The sequence below is a fragment of the Choristoneura fumiferana genome, chromosome 10 (genome assembly GCF_025370935.1).
Source record: "Choristoneura fumiferana chromosome 10, NRCan_CFum_1, whole genome shotgun sequence".
NCBI lineage: Eukaryota > Metazoa > Arthropoda > Insecta > Lepidoptera > Tortricidae > Choristoneura > Choristoneura fumiferana.
In genome coordinates, this window is record NC_133481.1 from 10,717,483 (window position 1) to 10,728,996 (window position 11,514).

The following is an 11,514-nucleotide window of genomic DNA, read 5'->3' on the forward strand; positions in this document are numbered from 1 at the left end:
GGTTTGAGCAAAAAAAACACCCCACTATGTGTGACAGATAAACAAAAATAGTTATTTGTCACTGTTAAGCATATAATTGAAAGGACCTTTTGGGAGTATTGGGAGTTTACATTTTAGAAAAGTGCACTTTTTGAAACAGTGCACTGCAACCTATTGAAAGTGTGACTACCTACCACTAATTTCCCATCTATGTGTCATGCTCAAGAATAAATTTACATACAGGAAGGCATGGTAATGCGCTATAGGTACTAATACTCTTTGGTAACGCGTATAAAATGCGAGCCGCAGCAGACCCAACGGGGCCTTTGAGCATAACGCGGGCCAAAAACACCACGTTGAATTGCTCGCATGTTGTGACACGATAAACAGAAAAAATATATTTAAAAGTCGTAGGACGTGAATACATATCACTCATACTCATTTGAAGAATCAAATGTGCAAAAAATCCTTGGGGTTTGTTGAAAAAACATCTATTTACATAACATAATAGATTATTTGCACAATTTAACAAATATTTATTCCAACTGTAGAGGCAGTATACGGAATTCTTTTATAAAAAAAAACAAGAGAAGTGGATTTCGTGCAACGAGGTTGCATACTTTATTAAAAGATCGGGAAAATTTACAATTTGGAAATATTTCGTTGTCATGTAATTTATTAGGTATAGATATATTTTTAATACCAAAAATTTAATTTAAGATTGTAATCAACACATTTGATCTTATCTCTCGCATTTTATCGTGTTGAAGTGAAATGACAGATCAAAGTAAAGTTCAAATCCTCTTTGGTTCAAATATTTGGAATTCAGTGAGTAGACCAGCAGTAGCATTTAAAAAAAAAAAAAAAGTTACTTTGTCTCACAGCTAAAAATGCATTTTGCTCACTGATTTCTCAAGCAAAACACCCCTGTGTGAAACAAAAAAAAATATTTGTCGGCGTGAATAATACACATACTCATATCAAATGTGTCCGGTTTGGAAAAAAACACTTTTTAAATTAGTGCACCTTTCAATAACGTGCCCCAATTGCCAAAGGTTACCTTTTGGGAGTATTGGGAGTTTACATTTTAGAAAAGTGCACTTTTTGAAACAGTGCACTGCACCTATTGAAAGATTGCCCCAATTGGGAAAGTGTACCTGAAAAACCTGTTCACTAAGTTTCCCATCTATGTGTCATGCTCAAGGAATAAGATTTTACATACAGGAAGGCATGGTAATGCGCTATAGGTACTAATACTCTTTGGTAACGCGTATAAAATGCGAGCCAATGCGAACCTCTATGGAGCCCTATAGCGAGATGGCGAGACCCAAATCCTTTGACATTTACTCTGCAAACGACAAAGAAAAATGATTTTTTTTTCATAGTACTTTCGTGGCCATTATATTAAGTGTTGAAAGGAGGTGATACGTATGAATATTAATGCGCTATAATTACATTAGGAATAATTCGTGACTGAGTAAATTAATAATTTTCTATTATTTCGTAGTATATTAAATAATTATCTATGCAGTAATACGCGTAAATACAGCAGAGGAAAGAGAGACAAGGGGTCAGGACATTTAATTTTCCCTCATTATTTCTTACTCTATGATTAGGTTTTGTGCTCAGGTTTTGTGAGATGAAATAGAAACCATGATATGTGTACGACAAACATTTTTTATTAAATCAATCTTATCAAAAATACTTACGTTACTTTAAATACAAGAGAGATTGTAAACAATACTGATTTGTAATGTGAACCCTAACTTATTCCGTTTCTTGATAGTTTTGATTAGGAGATTCAGCAATGTTTCTAACGATCGTTCCACACCTGTACTAATTGCATTAATTAAGAGTCAACTAGAACTTAAACATCGAGTTCGTTAGGAGTAGATGTAGCCCAAGCTTAAACATTACAAATAAATTCTAAGAGGTAGTCTCTACTAAGCTACTCATGTAAAGAATATATAAGTACCAGTTATTATTGGCTACTTGGAGCATTTGTCTAAGTATGTGTACTCCATAAAGGTCGAGTAGTCCGCAAAACGGTTAATTTGGACTGCAAATGCAAGACTAATTTTGGTTTACTTTGCTTATAAATAAGACAATATAGCTAAAGAGAGCTTAAGTAATATTAAAATTGTAGATTATTTAACAAAAATAAATTATCTTAACTCTACTTAATGAAATTCCTAATATATAAAAAATATATCGAGTCTCGAGTTACATAATATTGTCCATAAAAATGTTGGCTATACGAGTACTTATACTCCGCCCTTTAGCTTACCTGCATTTTTAAATTCCACTATTTACGATTTTGTGCCTAATAATTATGCTTGTGACTATAAAGCCTCAATTTTTAAATTAGGACAACTTAGACTAATACATTCTTATTAAATTATTATAATTCCTGAACTTAAGTTTATAGCAACAACGGCCGCGTCATAATTATAAATTTATAACATATTTACTCCCAATACCTAGTAGTAGGTACACGTACCTTGAAAGGTACGTAATAGCTTTAGAAAAAATATGTACCTATAGTATGTATAACGTACAGATATTATAGGAATTTTTAATTTAAATTGAGAAAAAAATTATAAGAAAAATTTAGCTGACTACAAAAAAACATGAAAATAATTTTCTAGCAGTTTGAAGTCGGTGCCTCCGTACGAGTCAGCAGGGGTGGTCGTAGTATAGTCAAACTCACCTACATAATATTGGGCTTCAATCACTGCTGGCTCCTGCTGAGGCACCGACTACAAACTGTTAGAAAATTATTTTCATGGTTTTTTTGTAGTTGGTTATATTTTTTATTATATTTTTTTTATTCACGCTTTTTAGTGAAAATAATCTAAGATACAATAGTTAAATGTCAACTGCTTGTCATTTTTTACGAAAGATTGCTTTTTCCGATGCAAAGACGTTCATTATTGAGGACTCCTGATGCTTCACCATGCACCCGTTCCATTTCACCTTATGCATTACGACGAGCATAAAATGTTTAGCAACTGTTTTAAAGTTGAAATTCAACCCGTGAAATTGTTGTACTTGTTATTGAGTAGTAGCTCCGGTGGTCAAGTGTGGTCTTCATCATCAGTTCCATTTCACCAAATGCACGAGTTATTACTAAATATATCCAAATTACTATCCTAACCTTCAAATATTGTAGGAGTCCCTACAATATTTAAAGAGTTCCCTCGATTTCCTTATGATCCTATCATCAGAACCTGATTTGGTGCTTATGGGATCTAACTGGAGGTATTCCCATAAACGAAAAAAAAAAATCTAATCGGTTCATAAATAACGGAGTTCTGAGGTAACAAACATAAAAAAATACAACCTGATAAGCTCTTCCTTTTTTTGAAGCCGGATAAAAATAACGTTTAAATTACTACACACCAACACTCTTTGAATACAATTATTATAAGAAATGGTTACCGCAATTTAATAAATAGTGAAATACTGATTTTTTTAAAAGATGCTATGCTTACCTATGTAAAAAATCAGGCTATAAAATTATATTCTAAGTTATTAAGTATTTAATATTATACTTTGATGTATTAATAATTTATGTTAGTCTATTTTGAATTTAACTATCGTGATTTCCCGAGAGAGATGAGAACAATATCTTACGCGGGAAATGTTCAGTTGCAGTAGTGTCACTTTTAGCGTTAGATAACAGTTTCTGAATGCCACCAGAGAGCGACGCTAGAGTAGCAAGAGCGAAATAGCTTAGTAAATAAATAATAAATTACATATTATAAATAACTGATGTGAGAAAACGTGAACAGTGATTGAATTTTCGCGATCATCCGAGAAGATTATTAAGTGTTTTTTTTCTGTTTATCGTTCTAAGCTCTTTCTTAAGATATACTTCCTTCTTATCATAGCGCCACGCACCATTTCCATGGTCAAAATGTAGCAATGGAATAATTAGGTACCTACTTATCTGAAATACAAGAAATTCATTGCAGCCACATTGTTAGTCCTTATTTATAATCAGTCGGTTGCTATTAACAATAATAATAATTATTACCCGGATTTATTACCATTTAAATGGTTTATGTTAATTGATTGATCGAGGATTTACTTTGCGGAGGTCCATATTATACAAAGGTCTCTACGAAGCTCTCTACGTCTCTACGAAAACACATACGTGTCGTATGTACAGACGAAGCTGTCTTGCACGTGTGTGTAGAAGAAACGGACCTAAAATGTTGTGGTACATTAATGTTTGTTACATCTGGTACACAAGTAGCAACAGTTACTACACTTTGGCCAAAATGCAAAATGGTCGTATAAGTTTAGTTAATACATTCTATCTAGTCGACAGCCATTATGAATTTGCACACACTCATTGCACAAATATGAAGTTTCTGAATATTGACAATGTGAATCGTCGTGAATCATTAGAAAAAATATAGAAAAAAAGCTTCGTATTTTCAAAAGTAAAAATTAATTACTATAGTGGCATAAAAGGTAGTATAGTAAGTATAGTTAAGGTTTAGGTATGTCTTTTTAACGTGCCTTGAGACTTTTGTACTTATTTTTGCTGCTAATGTTATATCGGTTTAACAAAATACGTAATTTCTAATCATATTTATTGTTGGATTTTAAATGAAAATTTTTGATAATTATGTGTGACTTAAAAAATCTTATTTTATTTTTTACCTAATTGAAATTAGGCGTATTACGAAATAATCACTTTTTAAATTTCCTGTTAGACATATTGGTGGATTAAGCTTGCGGCTCTAAAAACTGAATTATTCAAATATATTTCGACAATAAATTTACTCATAACATTTTTGCTAAAAAAAACCACGTTATTTTAGGGTACATTTTTTTACCATCTTCCGGAACCAAATTTTGGTGGATTTGAAAATATAGGCTCTTAAAATTACACGTACAAGCCGTATACCAAAAATTAGTCTTATATCGAACTATTTCCCAAAATACTAGAATAACCAGGTTATTAGGCGAAGAGGCACTGAGCACACCTATTCTGTCGCACGCAACAAATATTGTATTTTCGCCTAGGATTTATATTGTCAATATTCAGAAACTTTATAGTCGTGCAATGTGTCAGGATTAACTTCATAACGGTCGCTGATATACTCTGTTCCAACGGCAGGCGAAAAATCTTTCTATAGTAGTATCGACTCTATCGAATTGGAAATATGTATACCTAGTCCAGTTATTAGGTAATTTTTATTGCTGGGCAGCTTCCTTGCCGATTATGCTTTCCAGTGAGTCTATGAATAATGAAATGTCAAAGTTCAAACATATCTTATTATTAAAAAATTATCAGTAGTAAGGTTACCGACATACCCAAGAATTCTGGCTGATAAGACTTCTCATACGATACAACAGCTGTTTAATTGTCTTGGAGTGACCACTAACATGCCCATACTGACTTGAAAGTGATGATGAAGTATACTTCGTATTTAGATATGGAATAATGTTACATATTGAGAAATAAATGTTTCTTATTCTTATTCTTTCGCATGTATCTCTGAACGTCATTCTAAAACATGATACAACAAGTTTTATTGTCTTGAGTGACCACTAACAGCCCATACCTTGAAAGTTTGTACTAAAAGCAAGTGCATCGGACAAAATATATACTTTTTCAATGTTCGTTTTTTCGCCTGCCATTGGGACAGAATATAGTCAACGAGTTCTATTTATTTCCAACGGCCAGTAGCACTTTGTAGCTAAACTTAACGAGAAATGGTTCCTTCGTGTTGTTATTCGTGAAGTCTGTCATCTTCATGTCTTTCAGTACTTCCACGTAGTCGTCCAGGTAATCTTGCCACTTGTCCTCGGGAATTTTAAAGGGTGTTACTGCTTTTACTGACCCTGAAATGGTAGGTATAAGTATAAAGAATTAGTTATTTAGATTGACAAAATGGTATCCAACGGTTCAAGGACCTATTAATATATGTACCTTTCCTCTCACTAGTTCGATAAGGCTTTTACCTTCGAAATCTGCGTAGAAAAGCGCGTTATTCCGCGATAGCGCAGAAAAGGTTTTAAATTTCGAGTAAGTAGGTAACATATCTTAAATTTTGTTCTCGAGACTGTTTTTGAGACTTGGGTGTTTAATATGCATTAAAGTGTTATAACTATGTATGTGTACGATCCTTTGCCTAGTACCTAAAATAGAAGCACTGCTTACCTACTTAAAGCTAGGTTATTTAACTATTTTATTTATCATTATTAAAAACAGTAAATACATACAAACTTTGATTATTTACATTACATAATATCTTAAACTAAGTTAAAATTATTACTAAAAGTAAAATAAAAGTAACTAATAACTAAACTATAACTAGAAAAAAATTGTAAAAGGATTCTCTCGCGGCATGGACCCAAAGATGCTGGCAGCATTTCCTCGCTGTATAGCAATGCTGATACGTTGTGCGAGGAAGCTGTCAGCTCTTCTGGTTATTTGGTTTATTTAATTGATATCAAGTATCATATGATATTTATTTAAAAGAAGTTATACGATGGAGGCCAAGCCGCGGAAAGGATTAGAAGATTTATTTTTGCGAGTGCTTGTATTGATACCTAAGCAAGCGAAGGATTCTAGGATATTTTTTCCCTCTTGCATATTATTCGAATATTATTGTTTTACTCACTTCGCAAATTGTCCCAGTCGTTGAAAGTAAAGGATTTTTCCTGCACCCTGACATCAACGTTAACGAAGCCGATGCTAGTCATGAGGTTCATGATTTCTCTTTCCGGATACTGTAAACAAGAAATTAAAAATAAGAATTGATTGGCCACATTGATCAGATTTTCTCGCCACTGATCTTGACTAAGACGGATTTCTGTTCTACACAACAATAACGTGGAGGAAACCTCTACATTAGACCAGAGGTTCCCAAACTTTTTTTCTCGTAGACCACTTTAAATTTTTGTAGACCCCTGCTGCTACATTATTTTTCACGCCAACGTGGAGCCTCGTCTGGTCTCTTCTGGACCCCTGTGGGTCCTGGATACTGAGGCCGTATTGAATAACGTTTCTGACGCTCGTGATCGCAATCAAATGACAGATTTCGCATACAAAATCTGTAATTTAATTGCGATCGCAAGCGTCAGAAACGTAGGCATTACGGCCTCTGGGCCACTTTAGGAACCTCTGCTTTAGACGATCTAGATAGCGACACCAGCGTGGGTTGTGTATGTGTTCCGATGCAACACCTTGCAGTTAGTGTAGGTACCCAGGCTTTACATTACTTATTGTCAGTGACGGTAAGTTTAAAAAATCGGCCAAGTGCGAGTCGGACTCGCGCACAAAGGGTTCCGTACCATTATCTATACAACATTAGGCATTAGCAAAAAACACGGCCAAAAAATCAAGTTTGTTGTTTGTGCAGCATGCGGCGAACGACTCAGTGTAATTGCCGCATTAGTTAGTATGACAACTAAACAATTGAATGTTTCTTAATATAAGTTTAAAAGCACCTGAGAATCGTGGTACGGCGACACGTATTTGTCCACCTCCTTTAGGTAGGCGCTCCACCGTTGGTTGCGCGCGAGCACTCGGAACACGTCGTAGATCGGTGTGTGGCCCAGGAACAGCAGCAAGCAGCTGCCCCTTTCAGCCAAGAGGTTGTAGATGTTTGTAAACGCTAGCCTGTGAAAATTAATAAAATGACAAAGCCTTTGTAGATCAGGGGCGGGGCGCTACTACGAAATTCGAAAATCGAAGTTCGTATTGTACCTACCGTCCCTCTCGCTCTCGTATTAAATAATATTAGCGTCAGCGAGATGGCAAGATACGAAGTGATCTGTCAGTCGAATTGAAATTCCAGGCTTTTATTGAATTCCCCTGGGAATCCCTAAAAATTACACTTTAATCATCATTTACGCTACAAAAGATCTACATATTAAATTTCGTTTCGATCCGTTTAGACTTGCAAGAAAAATGGTGCAAGTTGTATTACATTGCGCGAGGTCGTAAAGGGAACGAGTTAGAAGTGGGCAATCGAGCGCATCAATGTAATGCTACTTGCACGATTTTTCTTGTATGAACTGGGCATAACAAACACACTTGCACTCAAAAACTTTTGCATTTATTATATTGCGGGATAGAAAAAATAGGATGTGTTAGCCTGGATTTGAACCCGCATCTCTTTACGAGCGTGCCGAGCATACTAAATCGAATCATACCGTGGATTCCCCGGCCACCTCACTTGAATATCGTGATCGCTTGCATAGGACAATATTTAAAAAATAAAATTAGGTTTCGCTGAGCAAATGTTCCTCAAATAAAAAAAATGTGTGTACAAAATGGCAAAGACGCCCATCGAAAGAGTAAAAATCAAATGTGAAAAGCTTGAATATGCCGTAGGCGAAATCTTTTTTATAAAAAAAATATGTTTGTATAGGACCTATACAAACATATTTTTCGAATCTTTTATCTATATCTAGATATACTAATATTATAGAGGAAAGATTTGGATTTTTAAACTACTGGACCGATTTTAATTTAATTTTAATTCTTTCACTATTAGGATGCAAAAAATTTCCAAAGTGCCATAGGCTATATTTATTACCAGAAAAAAATAGGGTTCCGTACTAAAACTTCAGTAATGTCACTGAAAGCGTAAAAAAAGTTGCCATGAAACATCTTTCATTGCATGCGCTGTGGAAACTATTGACGATAGAACAAAAAATATTCTACGATATTAAAGAATATATTAATATCTATAAAAAACTTCGCAATACCATATGCCTAACTATTGTAGTTATGTCACTAGAGCTACTTTTTTACATTTTAAAAGTTTACAGAAATGCCGACTAAAATAAGACTATGTTATCCATACCTTTGTATTAATCTTTATCCAAAAAAATAATTTTATATTCAAGACGGTTTCAATACCTGTTGATTACTTTTTAAACTATTCACATCGGACATTCCATTCAAAAATACTACGAAATTAAAAATATCAATCTAACCAAAAAATGTATTTACTCTACGTTGACGCACCCCGGCTCCGCGCGGGTCGGGTTCGGGAGGGTTCACTAAGACTCCACTGTCCGTCTGTCTGTCTGTCACTAGGCTGTATCTCATGAACCGTGATAGCTAGACAGTTGAAATTTTCAGAGATGATGTATTTCTGTTGCTGCTATAACAAAAAATACTAAAAATAGAATAAAATAAATATTGAAGGGGGCTCCCATACAACAAACGTGTTTTTTTTTTGCCGTTTGTGTTCGATATTAATAACGGCAATAGGTTTGTTACGCGCAATAGTATCGCTTACTATGTCTGGTGTACAATAAAGAGTCTTTGTATTGTATTGTATTGTAGGTAGTTGCTTGAAATATTCACTGAATATTTATTTGCATATTCATTCGCTTTAAAACTAAATAATTAAATTAAAATATAATAAATATTTAAGCGTCCGTGGACCGGGAGACGAGCTGTCGGTAGGCCTCCAACAAGATGGAGCGACGACTTGGTTAAGATCGCGGGATCGCGGGATGCGGAAAGCACAAGACCGGTCTGAGTGGAGAGCCTTGGGGGAGACCTATGTCCAGCAGTGGACGTCTTTCGGCTGACATGATGATGATGATGAAATATTTAAGGGGGCCCCCATACAGCAATCGTGTTTTTTTGCCGATTTTTGCTAATGTCTAATGTTGTATAGGTATGGAACCCTTCGAGCGGGAGTCCGACTCGTACTTGGCCATTTTTTATTTATTTTTCCCGTGCGAAGCCGGGGCGGGTCGCTAGTAATATATAAAAATGATCCCTATTTCCATTGGACACGGCATCACGCGTGAACGGCTGGACCGATTTCGCTAATTCTTGTTGTGTTTGCTATTGTCAGGAGAAGGTTCTTATAAAAGAAGATTTAGAAAATTAAAAAAAAAACTACACCAGGGGCGAAGCCGCGGGCACCAGCTAGTTTAAAATATTTTTGGTTTTAGCACTACACGCATGTTTACTCGTGCGTAAGTTTAACAAGACTGACAAATCAATAAAGAAAAACAAAAAAAAACAATTCTTAAAACCTATTTTTTTATAAAGAAACTTTGTATGGAAATATTTAATTCAGTCAGTTTATTTTTTATGTTACTGCACCAATTTCGCAAAATTTTCTTTATCCCCTTTGAGTTGCGATCCCACAGTGTAAATATGTACTTATCGCAATTCGTATAATATTACCTCGCACCCTATTTATGTAGGTATAGACTAAATTAAGAGCTACGAGTATAAGTACGTACCTAATACACGTTTTTAATTATGCTCAATTTTTTTACATTAGAAACGTTTATGTGTATTTTATCAAGCTATTTATCTTAAGGTATTTAGAAAATAATAAGTCAGATAGAAACAATATTATAATTATTGTAATTTTTTATGTAAGTTGATAATTTGTTTGCTTGAACGAGTAGGCATATTGGTTTTCAGCCAATGCAATTATCGACATAACACAAGTGCTCGAAAAGTTAACAACAAATAAATTTACGGAAAAATGTTATTAAGTATGAAATTTTAACAAAAATATAGTACCTACTTGACAATTATTTTAAAGAGTATTTATTAGACAAGGAATATTTAAAGGAATGACGTAAAGACATCTTTTTTTAAATATATAAAATTGAATCCTAATTTCCCTTGGTCACTGCATCACGCGTGAACGGCTGGACCGATTTCGCTAATTCTTTTTTTGTTGTATTTGCTATTGTCAGGAGAAGGTTCTTATAAAACAAGATATAGAAAATTAAAAAAAAAACTACACCGGGGGCGAAGCCGCGGGCACCAGCCAGTTTAAAATAAAAATACATTTAAAACTATGAATTGTTCTAAATTTACTGTAAACTTGGAACATACCTTTGCCTCTTGATCCAATGCAGAGTGAAAAATGAGAAGGCATGATCGAACCGTTCCTTCAGCTCCTCAGGAAGTTTTCCCTCGATGTTCAACTGCATGAACATAAGCTGCTCAGTCCCGTAGGTGTCATTAGCATAATTCACCATCGTCTCACTTATATCCCCACCAATAAGAGCATCAAAACTCTTCGGGAGAAACAACTTCAAAATTTCCGCGGTCGTGCTGCCGTCACCACAACCTATGTCAATAATTCTCGCCCCGTACTCTTTCCACCTAATTTTCATCGCTGTGTCTTCTAAACAATGAAGGGTGTCTCTCTTCTGGAGCGCATTATTTTTCGTGTACAATTCGGCATCATTCATTTTTTTTTATTTCGTGGTCCGACTGGGTGCGCGTGCTTGTGCGGTTTCAGTGAGAGTCTCCGGCAGAGCGAGGCCCGTATGTATTTATAGTGGTATATGTTGCGTACGCGCACCAACCAATGCAGTACCCCGCACCACGGTCAGGGAACACGTGCGCTACGAATAAGATTATCAAGTTAGTATTATGCACAGTCAGCGTATAATCGCAGCAGGTAAATCCAACTCCGCTCTATCTACGGAGCCGTATCTACGGAGCAAATTATAGTACATGTTATGTCACTTCTATGTACAGTCGGGAACAGGGATTGTTGAGACACA

The 11,514-nt window shown here is 35.1% G+C and overlaps 1 protein-coding gene across 1 annotated transcript; it reads right to left on the reverse strand.

Annotated features, from left to right (window-relative positions):
• Positions 1–5,460: 5,460 nt before the first annotated feature.
• On the reverse strand, positions 5,461–11,274 carry LOC141432083 (juvenile hormone acid O-methyltransferase-like). Its single transcript, XM_074093474.1, has 4 exons — positions 10,835–11,274; positions 7,453–7,624; positions 6,624–6,732; positions 5,461–5,841 (listed from the first exon to the last, which is right to left on the reverse strand). The coding sequence occupies exons 1-4, from the start codon at positions 11,194–11,196 to the stop codon at positions 5,663–5,665; spliced, it is 822 nt and encodes a 273-aa protein (XP_073949575.1). The 5' UTR covers positions 11,197–11,274; the 3' UTR covers positions 5,461–5,662.
• Positions 11,275–11,514: the final 240 nt, after the last annotated feature.